This window comes from Eleutherodactylus coqui, chromosome 1 (assembly GCF_035609145.1).
Source record: "Eleutherodactylus coqui strain aEleCoq1 chromosome 1, aEleCoq1.hap1, whole genome shotgun sequence".
NCBI lineage: Eukaryota > Metazoa > Chordata > Amphibia > Anura > Eleutherodactylidae > Eleutherodactylus > Eleutherodactylus coqui.
This window is the reverse complement of record NC_089837.1, coordinates 271,852,589-271,871,918: the sequence shown is the minus strand read 5'-3', so window position 1 is coordinate 271,871,918 and position 19,330 is coordinate 271,852,589. Positions and strand designations below refer to the sequence as shown.

Here is a 19,330-nt window from a genome sequence, read left to right as displayed (position 1 = left end):
GCACAAAGGCTTTTTACCTAATTTACCATTATACTACTGATCTTGAACTATTGTTCTATTCCTAAATAAAATAAATATCTCGGAACATCAGAATAAAAGGCTATTTGTTAGCAATAGAAATATGCAAATCAAGTATTGCATGTAAAAGAGAAGTTTTCACTTTTCAGCTCAAGTTCATATAAAGATCTCCTTCTTATTTCCATCACCTTCTTTTAAAGTAATCCGAAGGCAGAACCAGTTGTGACATGTCGGGTAAATCTTGGCAAATATTGAATTATTGAATGGTAAATGCAACCTGCTTCTTTACCACACAGTAAGAAGAACTTAGTAGTTGAGAGTAAAAGTCACAGTTGAAAATCTAATAAGGAGGATCAGTGACAGTAAAAATAGGCTTAATTCACAGTATCTAACAAAGAGCACAAAAATTACAAGCTCGTTTCCACTGTGAAGACAGGGAATATATTTGTCAATTTAGCAAAGTTTGAGTTTACAAAATATTGACAATCCATAATATAAAAGATCAATACTGGTGCCAGAATTCATATATTATGATCAATAAGTTCTTTATACAGTTTCCAAATATCATCGGAGACAGGACATCTATGAAAAGGAAAAGTGTATAAGAGGAACATGCCTCCCTCCCCCATCATCTCTTGCGCCCTCTTCCCCCTCCTTTTTTACCTCCCTCCTTCTCCACTCTGCTTCCTTCTCTCCAGCAGGAACCTTTGTGTGTTGCAGCTGGTGAGGGGGAAGGTTTCACTCTATCTTTTCAGTATACAGAACTCCTCTTTAGAAGTAACACTTCTGTCCTCATCACCCTACAGATCTATTTTTATCTTCTTTTTTGTGAGTAGAAAGAGGAGGTAGAAACCTACAGCACCTTCATTTTAATTATCTTTGTACATTTATTAGCATCAAAATAATATGTAATGTTTTATTAGTTGATTTTTGTAAAGCTACAATGCCTAGAAAACTGCATCTCTAGTCAGTGCAATTAAGATTCATTACAGGTCACCTATAGCAAATTAATACCTAGGTTGCCACCATTGAGCAGACACTTTTCTTCACATAGCATAGTTTATTTTCTCAAATAAATGTTTGCTAAACATTGCATGAGAAATTAATAGCTCCTCTGAAAGAATATGCTTGACAGCTAAGAGGAAGAAAGTTATACACTACTGAGCACTCAGATTTGACCTTTTTATGTTGTAAGTTAGACAAATATGCACAGCAAATGCACACCATTTGTCTTGGGTATACCTTGGGGTATGGTATACTTTTTATTTTTGCTCCTGTCTTACGCTGGCCACATATGTTTCTCCACAGGGAGCCAAGGTAAGATGAGCTCTTCCTGCTGTACTTGATGTCACTGCACGTTGTTGAATGTAATTTAGCAGATTCAGAATAACGTTTGTAATCTTGTCAATTCTTTGCGAAAGCATGAAATGTTTGAGTAGTGTGAATCGAATACATTATCTATGTAGGCATTAAGGCTATTTTAGTATGGTTTGGTCTGATTTCACTTAATTTTTTTTAATCAGTTGGTAGAGCTATCCCTTTAGCCACTTTCAGACCGCATATTTTATCTTCCTATTCGGTACGTGTTTTGTGTATCATAATATTGAGCTAATGTAAATCTATAGAGCTATTCACATGGGAATTTTCTTCCTCAGATGTGTTTAAAGTACGCAGTATGCCCTATTTTTGTTGGTTTCTGCCTCTGTTTTTGCATTCATTGGTATTATTTTCTATTGGGCAAATACAGATCTGTATTTGTCTTGCAGAAAAATAAAACCAACTGAAGCACATACAGATAAAATACTGCTGAAATACTGATAACATATGGTATAATCTGTAACACACCCGTATTACAGATCCATTTAATAGTATGACAATAAACTCGCTTAAAGCAAGCTTATTATTGTATTGTAGCAAACCTAATGTTTCTTGATATGCAACTATAAAAATAGTTATGAGGGCATATATTACACATATAATTTTAGAAATCCTCTATGATAACATCATATTAAAATCTAGAGTATCTTAACCTTTTAGTTAATGTTGCCAGCTCTATTTCCATTTGGGATATAAAGTGAAAGCCCAAAGTGCAATACTTTCTTGGATTACAATTATGTAAAATGCTGCAAAATTTTAATAGCTAAAATTTAAAGATTGGTAACAATTAGAGATGACCGAGCGTACTCGTCCGAGCTTGATACTCGTTCAAGTATTAGGGTACTCGAGATGCTCGTTACTCGAGACGAGCACCACGCAGTGTTCGAGTCACTTTCATTTTCTTCCCAGAAAATTTTGCGCCGTTTTCTGGCCAATAGTAACACAGGGAAGGCATTACAACTTCCTCCTGTGAAGTTCCAGCCCTATCCCACCCCCCTGCAGTGAGTGGCTGGGGAGATCAGGTGCCACCCGAGTATATAAACTGGGGCCGCCCGCGGCTCGCCACAGATGCACGCTGAGAGACATTAGGGAAAGTGCCGTCTTGCTGTAGCTGCTATAGGAAGAGTGTTAGGCTGTTATCTTCATCTTCAAGAACCCCAACGGTCCTTCTTAGGGCCACATCTGACTGTGTGCAGTACTGTTGAGGCTGCTTTTAGCAGTTTTGCAAAATTTTTTTTTTTTGTATATCGGGCGTGCAGACCATAACGTCCTCAGTCTGCAGTCATTTTACTGAGTATAGGGGCAGTACTGGTGAGGCAGGGACAGTGGTACAGGGAAAGAGGTATACTGGCTATATAGGCAGTGGGCTTTTTCAAAAAAATTGGAAAAAAAAATCTTTGGCTGCCTCTGACCGTGTTCAGTTTACTGCGTGTCTGCTGGGGGTAGTAGTCGCTCACTTATTACCCAGCTAGGTGTTACTGCAGCCTTGTGCATAATTTTTTCTGGCTGCACTGTGCTTTCAATAACCACAGTCATCCTCCAACAGGGAAATCCATATACAGGCTATATAGGCAGTGGGCTTTTTCCCAAAAATTGGAAAAAAATACTATATTTGGGCTGCCTGTGACCGTCTTCAGTTTACTGCGTGTCTGCTGGGGGTGCTAGTAGTCGCTAATTAATACCCAGCCTTGCGCATATTTTTTTCTGGCTGCCCTGTGCTTTCAATAACCACAGTCATCCTCCAACAGGGAAATCCATATACAGGCTATATAGGCAGTGGGCTTTTACCCAAAAATTGGGAAAAAATACTATATTTGGGCTGCCTGTGACTATCTTCAGTTTACTGCGTGTCTGCTGGGGGTAGTAGTTGCTCCTTATTACCCAGCTAAGCGTTACAGCAGGCTTGCGCATAATTGTTTCCTGGCTCTGCTGTGTCCGTTACATGATCGCCATCATCCCGCCAGAGGGAAAGAGTTATACATATATACGCTGCATACGGTGTCTGTCTGGTTTTTCACCTCACCATTTTAAAAAATTGAAGCAAAATACTTAAGGCCTACCACTGGCCTTTGGCCACTTGACTGGTTCTGCCCTGTGAATTCCAGTAGCTCAGTCATACGCACCTAGGTCTCACTACAGGCTTGCGCATAATTGTTTCCTGGTCTGCTGTGCGTTCCGTAAGCGAAGTCAGCCTCCAACCACAGGCCAATAAGCGGCACAATTAATTACAGCGTTCTGTTTCTGCTCTACTCATAATACACCATGCTGAGGGGTAGGGGTAGGCCTAGAGGTCGTGGACGCGGGCGAGGACGCGGAGGCCCAAGTCAGGCTGTGGGCACAGGCCGAGCTCCTGGTGTATTGCAGCCGACTGCTGCAGGATTAGGAGAGAGGCAAGGTTCTGGGGTCCCCAGATTCATCTCACAATTAATGGGTCCACGCGGTAGACCATTATTAGAAACTGAGCAGTGTGAGCAGGTCCTGTCGTGGATGGCAGAAAGTGCATCCAGCAATCTATCGACCACCCAGTCTTCTACGCCGTCCACAGCTGCAACTCTGAATCCTCTGGCTGCTGCTCCTCCTTCCTCCCAGCCTCCTCACTCCATGAAAATGAGAGCATGCGCAGGCATATGATGGCTAAGCACCCCACAAGGTGGGACGAAGGCCGTTCACCGCCTCCGGTTTGCACCACTGCCTCTCCCCCTGTGCCCCAACCTGCCACTGAGATCCAACCCTCCTCTCAGGACACAGGCACGACAGTCTCCCGGCCTGCACCCACACGCTCACCTCCGCTGTCCTCGGCCCCATCCAGCAATGTCTCTCAGCGCAGCGTCCAGCCGTCAATAGCGCAACTGTTTTAGCGCAAGCGCAAGTACGCCGCCACGCACCCGCACGCTCAAGCGTTAAACGTGCACATAGCCAAATTGATCAGCCTAGAGATGCTGCCGTATAGGCTTGTAGAAACGGAGGCTTTCAAAAACATGATGGCGGTGGCGGCCCCGCGCTACTCGGTTCCCAGTCGCCACTACTTTTCCTGATGTGCCGTCCCAGACCCTGCATGACCACGTCTCCCGCAACATTGTACGCGCCCTCTCCAACGCGGTTACTGGCAAGGTCCACTCAACAACGGACACGTGGACAAGCACAGGCGGGCAGGGCCACTATATCTCCCTGACGGCACATTGGGTGAATTTAGTGGAGGCTGGGACCGAGTCAGAGCCTGGGACCGCTCACGTCCTACCCACCCCCAGAATTGCGGGCCCCAGCTCGGTGCTGGTATCTGCGGCGGTGTATGCTTCCTCCACTAAACCACCCCCCTCCTCCTACGCAACCTCTCCCCACAATCAAGATGTGTCTGCAGCAGCACGTCGCCAGCAGTCGGTGTCGCGCAGCGTAGCAGCACAGCGGTGGGCAAGCGTCAGCAGGCCGTGCTGAAACTACTCAGCTTAGGAGAGAATAGGCACACAGCCCACGAACTGCTGCAGGGTCTGACAGAGCAGACTGACTGCTGGCTTTCGCCGCTGAGCCTCCAACCGGGCATGGTCGTGTGTGACGTAACCTGGTGGCGGCTCTGCAGCTCGGAAGCCTCACGCACATGCCATGCCTGGCCCACGTCTTTAATTTGGTGGTTCAGCGGTTTCTGAAAAGCTACCCACGCTTGTCAGACCTGCTCGGAAAGGTGCGCCGGCTCAGCGCACATTTCCGCAAGTCCAACACGGACGCTGCCACCCTGCAGACCCTGCAACATCGGTTTAATCTGCCAGTGCACCAACTGCTGTGCGACGTGCCCACACGGTGGAACTCTACGCTCCACATGTTGGCCAGGCTCTATGAGCAGCGTAGAGCTATAGTGGAATACCAACTCCAACATGGGCGGCGTAGTGGGAGTCAGCCTTCTCAATTCTTTACAGAAGAGTGCGCCTGGTTGGCAGACATCTGCCAGGTCCTTGGAAACTTTGAGGAGTCTACCCAGATGGTGAGCGGTGATGCTGCAATCATTAGCGTCACCATTCCTCTGCTATGCCTCTTGAGAAGTTCCCTGTAAAGCATAAAGGCAGACGCTTTGCGCTCCGAACCGGGGGGGGGGGGGGGGGGGGATAGACAGTATGTCACTGGATAGTCAGAGCACCCTCATGTCTATATCTCAGCGCGTTTTGGAGGAGGGGGAGGAGCATGAGGAGGAGGGGGAAGAGACAGCTTGGCCCACTGCTGAGGGTACCCATTCTGCTTGCCTGTCATCCTTTCAGCGTGTATGGCCTGAGGAGGAGGAGGATCCTGAAAGTGATCTTCCTAGTGAGGACAGCCATGTGTTGCGTACAGGTACCCTGGCACACATGGCTGACTTCATATTAGGATGCCTTTCTCGTGACCCTCGCGTTACACGCATTCTGGCCACTACGGACTACTGGGTGTACACACTGCTCGACCCACGGTATAAGGAGAACCTTTCCACTCTCATACCCGAAGAGGAAAGGGGTTCAAGAGTGATGCTATACCACAGGATCCTGGCGGAGAAACTGATGGTAAAATTCCCATCCGACAGCGCTAGTGGCAGAAGGTGCAGTTCCGAGGGCCAGGTAGCAGGGGAGGCGCGGAGATCAGGCAGCATGTACAGCGCAGGCAGGGGAACACTCTCCAAGGCCTTTGCCAGCTTTATGGCTCCCCAGCAAGACTGTGTCACCACTCCGCAGTCAAGGCTGAGTTGGCGGGAGCACTGTAAAAGGATGGTGAGGGAGTACGTAGCCAATCGCACGACCGTCCTCCGTGACGCCTCTGCTCCGTATAACTACTGGGTGTCGAAGCTGGACACGTGGCTTGAACTCGCGCTGTATGCCCTGGAGGTGCTTGCTTGCCCTGCAGCTAGCGTCTTGTCAGAGAGGGTGTTTAGTGCGGCTGGGGGAATCATCACGGATAAGCGTACCCACCTGTCAACCGACAGTGCCGACAGGCTTACACTCATAAAGATGAACAAAGCCTGGATTTCCCCAGACTTCTCTTCTCCACCAGCGGACAGCAGCGGTACCTAAACAATACGTAGGCTGCACCCGCGGATGGAAGCATCATTCTCTATCACCATAAAAAACGGGGACCTTTTAGCTTCATCAATCTGCGTATTATATTCATCCTCCTCCTCCTGCTCCTCCTCCTGAAACCTCACGTAATCACACCGAACGGGCAATTTTTCTTAGGCCCACAAGGCTCAGTCATATTACTTTTGTAAACAATGTTTATACGTTTCAATTCTCATTAAAGCGTTGAAACTTGCACCTGAACCAATTTTTATTTTAACTGGGCTGCCTCCAGGCCTAGTTACAAATTAAGCCACAGTAACCAAAGCGATTAATGGGTTTCACCTGCCCTCTTGGTTGGGCATGGGCAGTTTTTCTGAGGTACATTTGTACTGTTGGTACACCAATTTTTTTGGGCCCTCGCCTACAGTGTAATCCTAGTAATTTTTTGGGGCTTCGCCTGCACTCATGGTACAGCAAGGTGTGTGGGGTTGGCCTACACTTTTGCTACATAAATGTAACTGGGGCCTTATCTATACTGCAGCTACTGAAATGTGAAAGAGACTGTTATCTCCCTAAACTGCTGCAACGGGAATGTTACTGTGGCCTGTCTTGACTGCTACTACTACTGAAATGGAACTAATACTTTGCTCCCCCTATACTGCTGCTTCGGAATTGTTACTGGGGCCTGTCTTGACTGCTACTACTACTGAAATGGAACTAAGACTGTGCTCCATCCAATACTGCTGCTAGTGATATGTTACTGAGGCCTGTCTAGACTGCTACTACTACTGAAATGGAACTAATACTGTGCTCCCCCTATACTGCTGCTAGTGATATGTTACTGGGGCCTGTCTAGACTGCAACTACTACTGAAATGGACCTAATACTGTGCTCCCCCTATACTGCTGCTTTGGAATTGTTACTGGGGCCTGTCTTGACTGCTACTATTACTGAAATGGTCGGTTGGGCAGCATGTTACCCAGGAGAAGTGTCAGCGGAGTGTCATGCAGGCAGTGATTGTGCTTTGTTGGAGATAGTGTGGTGCTTAGCTAAGGTATGCCTTGCTAATGAGGGTTTTTCAGAAGTAAAAATTGTTGGGGGGGGGGGGCCACTCTTGCCGCTATTGTTTCTTAATAGTGGGACCTGGGAACTTGAGATGCAGGCCAACATGTAGCCCCAGCCTAGGATTGCTGAATCAGTGGGCCGAGGTCTATGCCGTGGGCGCGGTGCAAGTCTGCCATGTTTGGCCGCTCAGATCAATTTTTTGTTCATGTCTTGGGTTTCCTAGGACCCACCTATGCTGTTGGTGCAAACTTAGTACCCATTGCGGTGTTTGACCTGTCTGGCACAAAGGCACTGACTGACTTGGGTAGGGGGTAGAGCGCTGACGGCTTTCCCCTTGCAGTGTGGATTGAGCTATGCGACACCTTGACAAAATGAATACTGTGTGGCACATGGATTCCCCATTGCTATGCCCACGTTTGCAGCTCCTGACGGAGGTGGCACAGGATTGGAGTTCTCATTGCTTCTGTACAGCATTGTGGGCTATCGCCCCGCCCCTTTTAAAGAGGGTCGCTGCCTGGCCCTGCCAACCCTCTGCAGTGTGTGCCTCCGGTTCCTCCTCATGGCAGATGCACTTATAAATAGATATGAGGGTGGTGAGGCTATGAGGCCAGCGTGTGGCATGAGGGCAGCTAAAGGCTGCGCAGGGACACTTTGGTGTGCGCTGTGGACACTGGGTCGTGCGGGGGGGGGGGGGGGGTTGGGCAGCATGTAACCCAGGAGAAGTGGCAGCGGAGTGTCATGCAGGCAGTGATTGTGCTTTGTTGGAGGTAGTGTGGTGCCTAGCTAAGGTATGCCTTGCTAATGAGGGTTTTTCAGAAGTAAAAATTGTTGGGGGGGGCACTCTTGCCGCTATTGTGGCTTAATAGTGGGACCTGGGAACTTGAGATGCAGCCCAACATGTAGCCCCTCGCCTGCCCTATCCGTTTCTGTGTCGTTCCCATCACTTTCTTGAATTTCCCAGATTTTCACAAATGAAAACCTTAGCGGAGCATAGGTCCCATACAAAAATGCTCGGGTCGCCCATTGACTTCAATGGGGTTCGTTACTCGAAACGAACCCTCGAGCATCGCGGGAAGTTCGACTCAAATAACGAGCACCCGAGCATTTTGGTGCTCGCTCATCTCTAGTAACAATGTTCCATACAAAATGTCAAATAAGTGTGTTTATTTCATAATACTTAACATATACTACAGCATTTGACATTATCCAAGGAGTATTCGCCATTTGCCTATTTAATTTCTGTTACCAAATAGTTCATGAGACTTGATGAATTTTAAATAAAATAATGACATTTACATTTGTTTAAGTATCCTGTGGGTATCTCATCATGCAGTGCAATCTTGCCACTAATAATAGAAACTAAACTCCAAACTAAAAAATTCTCTGTTTTAATTAATAAAGTCCTTGGCAATAGAATATCATACAAGCTCATTATTTTCACACACATACCTAGTATCATTATAACCATGCATTTAGGGTAATTTGACACTAATCTCTGTTAAAATACAAAGCAAAGTAACATAAGCACCCAGTTTATCCTATTCATTATTTTGTTTGTGCACAGACTTTCTGTTCCATCTTTGTTCTGACCTTTGAATTAGTTGCTTATGAGAGCTGAGCTAGCCTATGATGTTTTTTCTTGCTGCTGTTATGAGGCCTTTTGTTATTTTTTGAAATTTTTTAGCTATGACTGTGGATGTTTGGTGGGGTGGAGGAAATCTCAGCGCAAGTTTTCAGGGCCAGAGGCTGGCAGTCTAGGGTGACTAGAGCTAAGGAACAAGATCTCGTCTTGCATAAAATAATTAAAAACAGCCACTGAGAAAATGACCATAAGATACAAAGTTAAAATATACTTGCAACACATGGTTATTACCAATATATATCTGTTATTATTTCACAAAGGACAGCGTGGTATTATGGTATGGTAGTATGATTGTCTGTTTGTCTTTATCACATCTATCTAGAATACTTTATTCATAAACATATTACAGGCATATATTTCCTGTTATTTATATAATGCCAATGTATTCTACACCACTGTAGAGACAAGTCAATTAACCTATTGGAAAGTTAACTTTATGCAGATGTTGCCCTTGCTCAGCAACATCTGTCCAGAATGGTCCAGAACCTCATTGCTGCAAGTCAACAGTGCTAACCGTAGAGTTTTAAGACATCATGCACATGCCTGATAGCTCTGTGCAACTATTGAGTTGAATGGAGCTATAATACAGCAACTATAGAGTTCTTTGGGGCTCTACTGAACCTCCATGTACCTCCAGTTTTATTTGAAGGCATACAGAGGTTTTTTTGTTGTCTGCACATGTTCCATCAAATGCTGTATAACGGAGCTATTCTCTATTAACCGCATTGCTGCATTGCTGCTAAGGGAGAATAAGCCCATTATACATTACCATGCGGAGAACCATATACGTGTCCATATAATGCATACAAACAAGTCATGATATTATATGGTGAAATGTATAATGTTGCCAAGTTTAACTCCATTATTTATAAACTCACTGACAAAAATAATGCATCAAGAAGGATTTGTTAGATTTGAATTAAACTTTGTATATGAATGTAATGATGCTATATGTAAGTCATTACAATATCACAGTGAAGGGAAAAGCTTTTGCGACAAAACTGTACAATTCAAAGGAGACTGTAATATCCTCTTGAGCTGCCTCTAGCTTGGATACATGATAAAATATGGTAGGGAATGGAGGCATACAGACTCCATATGTCATCCTGCAGCACATTTGCACACTTATGTTGCAACTGGGCCTACAGATATTGGACGCTTGTAGCCTGCCAAAGCTGGTATCCCAGCAGGTCCCATAAATGCTAGATCGAAAATACATCTACCGACTGGGTAAGCCAAGGAAGTGTTGCAACGTTGTGAAGACATCGCTGGGAAACCCTTGCTGTGTGTGTGGACAAACATTATCCTGCTGAAAAATGCCTGTTGGGAGCCCTGCCATGAAAGGCAACACGTGGCCGCAGGATTTCCAGCACATATCGCTGAGCTGTTACTGACCCTTGATCACTACTATGGATGACTAACTTTCTGATATGATGGCTCCCTAGATCATCACACCAGCAGTTGGGGCAGCGTATCACTCCACAGCAAAGGCAGGAGAGAAGCGTTCACCACCAGGTCACCATACTTAAACACAACTGTCTTTTTGCTCCTTAATGGAACCTTGATTTGTCACTGAAAACAATACAATTCCAGTCTGTAGAAGTCAAGTTTGTAATTTGTAACACCACTGCAAATGAAGCCAATGGTGTTTCTGAGTTAATGGCAGGACTCCTTTTGGGTGCTGTGACTCCAAATTTCCTTCCACCAAGCACTTGAAAATGGTTCAGGTAGAGACGGGTCTGAAATGAAGGTGCCACTGTGTCTGGATTTTGGACAACGGAACAGGTGTACAATATTGGTCTGAGTTTGTCAGACCACTATTGCATTTGGACGTGTAAATATAGTCTCACTGTTAGGCTAATTTCACAGGAGTGAATGCAATATCGGGGAGTGAAACTCGTCTTGAGATTGCACTTGCCAACATGTGATGTCCTTACGGATGCAATGTGATTTTGCATTAAGACCACCTTGCATCACTTTGGGGAAGTAGCTAAAAGCCGCGGCAGAGGATCACTGACTGTTTCCCATTGTTTTTAGTGTGTTCATTGCACTCACGTGCATTTCGCACGCCGTGTGGTGCTTTGCCAGCCCCATTGAAAACAATGGGCAATGCGAGGCGTTCTGAGGGAACACCCATAGATAGGACATGCCACAATTTTTCCAGCTCTGCGATGCAGGAAGAGAATCGTACATGTATATGACCCTATTCAAAATGTGGTTTATTTTGGTTTGAGATTTGTGCGTCTCGTAACGCACAAATCTCGCACGATTTTAGGTCCTCCAGGACATTACAGATGATTGAGGGAACTCCATAGTTTCATAGGGAGGCTGCCTGCTTCCAACTGAGGATCTTAGTGCTGTCATGTATAAATAATGTTCAACTTATGTTGGCTACAGCTTGGTCATATTTATTTATATACTAGTAAAATTATATAATTATATACATCTCTTAAATACCAGCACTGGGAACAATTATATGTTAATTGTGGCAAGGAGGCCTACGGATCGCCGACCACAACTCCAGGGAAATGGCACACCACACATGTAGATAGACTCCAAAAGCAGGGATTTCTGGTGCCTGCCAGAATTTATTCCACTGCACAGCATAGTTCAAAACTTGAACAACATACACAGTCCATAGTTTTAGGGTTCACAAACTCACAAGGCCACAGTCACCAACCCAACCACCAAACACACCTTTTCATTGGTAGTTCAAGACAGTGTGAAAACCCTTCCCCCACTCTCCAATTTGTCCTCCCAATAGAGTTCTTAGCGAGCAATCAGAGGATGCAGTGCTCAACGATGCTGGATTCAGGAGCAGGAGGGAACTTTTATGGAATTAAAATTCGCTCTTGACAAAAAAAAAAACATTGTCACCAGACTTAAGCCCATACCGATTTGATATAGAAACCGTGGATGAGTCACCTTTGTTCTCGGGACCTGTCAAACGGGAGACAATCGAACTGGAGCTCTGCATGAAACCTGACCATCAAGAAACGATCAGCTTCCAGCTCATCTCATCCCCCAAATTTTCAGTGATTCTCAGGATCCCCTAGTTCTCTACCCTTATTCCCTCTTTCAGCTGGGAAGCAAGGACCATTGCCTTCCCTTCAGAATACTGTAAAGAGAACTGCCAGATAGCACCATCTACCCTTAAAGCAATGAGAGAACCCGAAGATGGTCAACCGGACTTTGAGAAGTTACAGGTTTAATACCAGATGTTCAGGGATGTCTGCATCAAGAAGAAAGTTGACCAGCTGTCACCTCATTGGCCGTATGACTGTCCTATTGAGCTGCTTCCTGTATCTTCTGTTCTATTTGGCCATATGTACAACCTCTCAGAACCAGAGTTAAAAACCCTTTGGGAACATTTGGATGAAAATCTAAAGAAGGGCTTCATCTAGCTCTCTTCCTCTCCAGCGGGAACACCCATATTCTTCGTTGAAAAGAAAGATTCTACTCTTCAACCATGCATAGAATACCGGGAATCAAACAAAATCACAATTAAGAATTGCTATACTCTCCTATTAATCCCAGAACTGCTGGAGAGGCTTTGGGCAGCCAAAGATTTTACTAAACTGGACCTCAGAGGAGCCTATAATCTGGTACGGATCCGCCCCAGAGATGAATGGAAAATAGCTTTTAGAACAAGATATGGATACTTTAAATCTCTAGTAATGCTATTCGGCCTTTGCAATGCTTCTACCACCTTCCAACACTTTATCAATGATGTATTTCGAGACCTATTGGAACAATTCATAGTGACATCCTCATCTTCTCTGATAACTTGGAGGAACAACACAGGAATGATTGTGTGGTCTTGGATTGACTTCAGAAGAATAATCTCTACATCAAACAAGTGTGAGCTTGAACAGACCCAAATACAATTCCTGGGATACATTATCCCCCCAGATGACCTAAGTATGGACCCCAGCAAGATTAAAGCCATCCTAGATTGGCCCATTCCAAGACATTTGAAGGAGGTACAGCGCCGGATCGGTTTTGCAAACTTCTATAGAAGATTAATTAAGGACTTCTCAAAGGTCATCTCTCTCATTACATTCCTCACAAAGAAAGCACAAAAGCTGCTTAGGAGTAATGAAAGACTCTTTTTACTTCAACACCAGTACTGATCTATGCAAGACCAAAGTTTCCTATTGTTGTGGAGGTAGACACCTTCAACTCTGCTGTGAGAGCTATCCTGTCACAATGAGTCGGAGATAAGATGCAACTACAGCCTTGTGCATTTCTGTCCTATGATGTTGGGAAAAAGGAACTTCCAGCCATCAAGGTGGCTTTCACCTCTTGGAAGAAGTCCATCATCCAGTAATAGTTCCTACTGACCATACAAATTCAGAATTTCTCCATACTGCCAAGCACGATGGGTCCTGTTCTTCTCCAGGTTTAATTTTGTTGCGTCCTACCACCCTGAAATGGCAAGGGAGATGCATTGTCCAGGATATTTTCGGAGCCTGTGGAGGTCAAATATAAACTGCACAATTTTGCCCCCCCCCCCCCCCCAAAAAAAAAAATCTTTTCGGGTATCCTGCATTCTGACTCAAGACCTCTTAACAAAGCTTAAGAGAGGCTACAAAAGTGACTCTTTCCTGAGTTGCCCTTCTAAGAATGTAAAGCTTCATTTCAAGAATGAACTTTGAAGGCGAGAACACCAACTATATGTTCCCAAGGCTGGTTGACTCTAAGTCCTCAAACTGCTCAATGATTCCAAGCTGGCCGGTCACTCTGGAACTCCTGCTTTATTCCTTCTGTTGGCCCGACTGCAGGAGGGATGTGAAGAATTATGTCACCTCTTGTGAAGTATGTGCTCGGAACAAGATGCCACAAGCTTGCCCTCTAGGTTTCCTACAACCTATTCCGGTCTGTTCCAGGCCATGGGGATCTATGTTAATGGACTTTATAGTGGACCTGCCCCACTTAAAAGGAATGACTACCATCATTAACATCATGGACCCACTCACAAAGATGTTTCACTTTATCCCCATAAAAAAAGATTCTCACTGCCAAGTACACCGCAGAGTTGATGACCTGGGAGGTTTTACGACTACATGGAATTCCAGATGATATTGTCTCAGAGGCTTCAGTTCACCTCCAAGTTCTGGAGACACTTCTGCACAGCCCCTGGAACTACCATGAGTCTCTCTTGTGCCTTTTATCCTCAGTCTAACAGCCAGACTGAGAGAATTAACCAGACTCTGGAGTAGTATCTACTGCTTCATCTCCCATCTTCAGGATGACTGGGTGGACTATCTATCAACAGCGGATTTCATGTATAACAATGCCAAACATAGTTCTACAGCCAAGAGCTCGTTCTATCCCAACTACAGGTTGCACCCTGTTTTCATTCCTGGCCCTACTGCTAATACTCCTGCCCTGACGATCATCCACAGACTGGCAGCATTTGCAAATATTCAAAAGGAATTAAGAGACCTTGCAAGCAGCCCAGGTTGCCTATAAGAAAGCGGCAAACCAACACTGCCAAGCAGCTACTACCTTCTGATTTGGAAATAAGGTGTGGTTATCCACCAAAAATCTGAAGGCCCATGTACCCTCTTCCAAACTTGGACAAAAGTTTATCAGGGCTTTCCTAATCTCAGTGAGGGTCAACCAGGTGGCATTCTGGTTAAAGCTCCCAGGCAGCTTAGGTATTCACCCCATCTACCACATGTGCTATTAAAACAATTTCAGGAAACCACCTTCATCGGAAAACATCAACTTCCTCTCCTTCCTGTAAGTGTTCAAGGTCAAGATGAATTTATGGTAGAGAAGGTCCTTGACTCCAGACGACATTGAGAAAGATTACAATACCTCTTACAGTGGCAGGGATATGGGCCAGAGGAAAACTCGTGGGAACCAGAACAAAATGTGCACATAGTGAAACTCACAAGAGAGTTCCACAAGTTATCCAGGGAAACCAGCACTTGGAATGTTTGAAGGCCATCCTTGAAAGTGGTGGCTACTGTCAGGGCTCAAACCCACAAACTCCTGTAGTCCAGCTAGTAGCTCTCCCCATTGAACTCTTCCATTGAAGGAGAACTCGCCACCTCCCATGGTAACCTGTTCCACTCATTGATTACCCTCACTATCAGAAAGTTTTTTCTAATATCTAATTTATGTCTCCTCTAGAGATGAGTGAGCACCAAAATGCTCAGGTGCTCATTGCTCGAGTTGAACTTTTCTTAATGCTCGAGAGCTTGTTTGAAGTCAGTGGGGGACTCGAGCATTTTTCAAGCTGACCGATGCTCCGCATGGGGGAGGTTGTGTGAAACACCTGAAAACATCAGAAAGTCATGGAAAAACCACAGAAACGGATAAGGAACGGCAGAGGCAGCATGCATGGCTGTATCTGAGGCTCCCAGGTCACACTATTAAGCCAAATTGGGGGCAAGAGCCTGGCGGTCATCCCCCCAACAATTTACTTGGGATAGACCATCATTAGCCAGGCACATTTTAGCTAAGCACCACACTAGCTACAACCAAAGACAATCGCCACCTGTGGGTGACACTGCTGCCTCTTCTCCTGGGTTACATGCTGGCATTGCTGTTCAATCATCCACATGAGCCAGCGTCCGTCCACAGCATACTCATGCCACACGCTCGCTTGATAGCCACACCACCCTCATGTGTTTTCTCACCATCTCTCTCTGCTTATAGATAGACTGCATTATTTTATTCTCCCAATAGCATGAGGAAGATCAGTTGATGTTCTATCTACTTTCTGAGAGAAAACAGATACAAAATACGAATTTAAAAGTTCAGCTTTCTCAACATCATTCTTAACCAATTCATCATTTTCATCCTGTAAGCATCCAGTAGCATCTTTGACTTTTCTTTTGCTTTTGACATACCCCCAAAATCCTTTTTTATTGCTTTTGGCCTCTGTTGCAAGCCTCAATTCATAATTAGCTTTAGCTTTTCTGACACTTGCCGTACAGTTTCTGCAGACTACATTATATTCTTCTTTAGATTTCCCCCTCTTTTTCCATTTGATAAACATATTTTTCTTCATTTTAACATGTGTGCAAGTTCTGCATTCATCCATCCTGGTCTCTTTTAATGCTTCCCATTCTTCCTTCTTTTAGGGATTGTTAACAATTGTGCTTTGAGAATATAATTTCACAATATTTCCAAACCTCCTTGGACATTTCTGTCCTTAAGAACATCCAGCCTTTGGCTTCTTCATATCCTCTTTCTGAGTTCATTAAAATCTGCCTTTCTGAAATCCAACCTTGAGGTCTGAGACTTCTCAGGTCTTCCTCCTGTTTTTATCCAAAAATCAAGGATAGCATGATCACTATCTCTTAAGGTCCCAGCCACTCTTACTTCCTCTTACTCCCTGTTGGTAAGAATTAGGTCCAAGATAGCAGAACCCTTGTTTTCTCTTCTACCTTTTGGAAGATAAGGTTGTCAGCAAAATTGGATAAGAATTTGTTGGAACCATTACGTTTACCTGAGAGAGATTCCAAAAAAATGTCCGGATAGTTAAAATCTCCCATGATCACCATGTCATGCTTTTTTGAGAACTTGGCCATCTGATGTAGAAAGAGTTCATCAATATCTTCTGCTTGTCCAGGCGGCCTATAGTAAATGCCTACAGTAGTGTCTTTTCTGTTCTCTCCTTCTATTCTTACCCAAACCGTTTCTACAGAACTACCATGCTCTGAAGCTTGAATCTCGGTGGAGATGAATGTTTTCCTAACATACAACGCAACACCTCCTCCCCTTTTTTAGGTCTGTTTCTTATAAATAAGTTGTATTCTTCAAGCTTTGTATTCTAATCATGTGTATCATTCCACCAAGTTTCCGTGATGCCTATGACATCATATTTCTCTTTTTTGTGTTAGGAGCTCCAATTCTACTTGTTTGTTTCTCATGCTCTGGGCATTTGTGTAGAAACATTTTAGTGATCGGTGTCTCTTGCTCCTCTACTTTCCTTCTGAATTTTTTGTCTGTGGTGTTTCTCTCCACTTCTAATAGCAAGGTTCTCAAATGTATTAATTAGCTGTATATTTTTACCTGGCCTTTCACTTTCCTACCCATATTGTTCTAGTTTAAAGCTCTCCCAATGAGTGAAGCAAGGCACCCACCAAATATGTGCTTACCTGTTTTTGTAAGTTGCAACCCGTCTCTAGAAATCCAAATCTTTGCTGACTGCACCATCAACGGTGCCAGTTGTTCACCTCTAGAATCCTGTTCCACCTTCTTATTCCATGGCCATCCACTGGGAGGATGGATGAGAAGACCACCTGTGCTCCTAGTTCCTTCACCTTCTTTCCGAGATCTTCAAAGTCTCTTTAGATAGTTGCAAGGTCCTTTTTTGCAGTGTCATTTGTCCCTACATGTATAAGTAGGAATGGGTGGTGTTCTGTAGGACTGAAGAGTCTTGACAGCCTATCAGACACATTGTTGATTTGTGCTCATGAGGTGTCAGGTCTGCAGACAGTGGCCTCTGTTCCTCTCAATAGGGAATCCCCCACAACCACTAACTCCTTTTCTTCTTCACAGCAGCACTTCTTTTTCTCCATTCAAGAGAACTCTGTGTGCTTACTACACGATTTTTTGTTGGTAGAGTTATTTCTTGCTGTACTTCTTTCTCCTTCTGCTCAAGAACCTGGTACTGGTTCCCGAGCAGTATGGGTGCTGGCTGACTGTTGATCCTCCTGCTTCTTTGGGTCACATGCTTCCATTCCTCTGCTTCTGTAGGTACACTGGACATTTCTTTTCCCTAAACATTTTGAAGACTTTTTTTTCTGCTCTGTCAAGGAAATCCTCACTCTACTTAAAGGAGATGTCTCGAGGAAACAGTGAATTTTTTTTTTTGCCCAGTCCCCCTAATTAAACATACATTACTAATTACCCCTGTAAATTACTTTCCTAGCTGGTTTCTACTTACCGTTCCAGCGTTTCAGCAACTTATAAAACTTTTTCCCAAGATGGCCGCCAGCTCTTTTCGCATCGCTTGCTGTAGCCCGACGTGCGTGCTCCCGAGACGCTACCAGCTGTGTCTCCATGGCAACCAGACGCCCCGCAGCCGCCGACCGGACCCCTGGAGTGAACACGGCCGACCTGTCACCCACCGCCAGGCAGAAGGTAACCGGCGCAGCCCCCCCCCCATCACAGCGGCAGCCCCCCCAGCCCAGCGACAGCCCCCCCCCGGCCCAGCGCTAGTTCCCCCATCACAGCGGCAGGCCCCCGGCCCAGCGACAGCCCCCCCCCGGCCCAGCGCTAGTTCCCCCGGCGCAGCGACAGCCCCCCCATCACAGCGGCAGCCCCCCCGGCCTAGCGACAGCCCCCCCCCCCCGGCCCAGCGCTAGTTCCCCCATCACAGCGGCAGCCCCCCCGGCCCAGCGACAGCCCCCCCCGGCCCAGCGCTAGTTCCCCCGGCGCAGCGACAGCCCCCCCATCGCAGCGGCAGCCCCCCCCCCGGCGCAGCCCGGCGCAGCGGCAGCCCCCCCGGCCCATCACTTACCAGGACAGCTGGACGGCGGGACAGCTGGGCGGCTTCTCCGGACAGCTCGGCAGCTCTGCACCTTCCTCTAACAGAGGAAGGTACAGAATGGCCGCTCTAGCGCGCTCCCGAGCAGTGACAGCTCGTCTGCGCATGCGCAGAAGAGCTGTAGCGGGGAGCACACTGAAGCGGCTCGTGCTGAATGCAGAAGACCGGACTGCGCAAGCGCGTCTAAAAAAGCAAGCTGCCGGCGAATTTAGACGGAACCATGGAGACGAGGACGCTAGCAACGGAGCAGGTAAGTGAATAACTTCTGTATGGCTCATATTTAATGCACGATGTACATTACAAAGTGCATTAATATGGCCATACGGAAGTGCTGAACCCCACTTTGTTTCGCTAGACCACCCCTTTAATGAGCTTCATTGTATCTATTCTCTCCTGAAGACTCTGCACCTTTTCCTCCAGTAGAGACACAAGCTTGCATTTCCGGCAGGTGAAGCTTGGCTGTTCATCTGGTAGGTCTATGTACATTTAGCATATGTTGCAGCTGACCATATGGCTTCTCTCCTTTTTCATGTTGTCAGTTGATGCCCCTTACAGTTCTCCCCTCTCAGTACTTGGTCCTCTCTATTACACAGGTTTTCCCTTTTTGGTTCTCCTGGCCCCCTCTCATACCACACTGTCTGTTATATTATAGTGTCCGGCAGCGGGGAAGCAGAGGTCTCTACAGCTGAGTGATGGGAGTGTGCA

General features: G+C 45.7%; 1 protein-coding gene across 3 annotated transcripts in view; it reads left to right on the top strand.

The window, feature by feature from the left end:
- The first annotated feature begins 706 nt into the window (after nucleotides 1-706).
- The window catches only part of LOC136633328 (signal peptide, CUB and EGF-like domain-containing protein 3), a 104,394-nt gene continuing 85,770 nt past the window's right edge, over nucleotides 707-19,330 (top strand). Inside the window, exon 1 of one of the 3 annotated variants that reach the window (XM_066608995.1) lies at nucleotides 707-863. Coding sequence is in view for 2 of the 3 variants with exons in the window: in XM_066608989.1 (XP_066465086.1) it covers nucleotides 1,224-1,335 (112 nt within the window). In the remaining variant the exon portion in view is untranslated. Of the gene's footprint in view, nucleotides 1,336-19,330 lie in introns of all 3 variants that reach the window. The other 2 variants (XM_066608989.1, XM_066609002.1) reach the window with 2 other exon arrangements.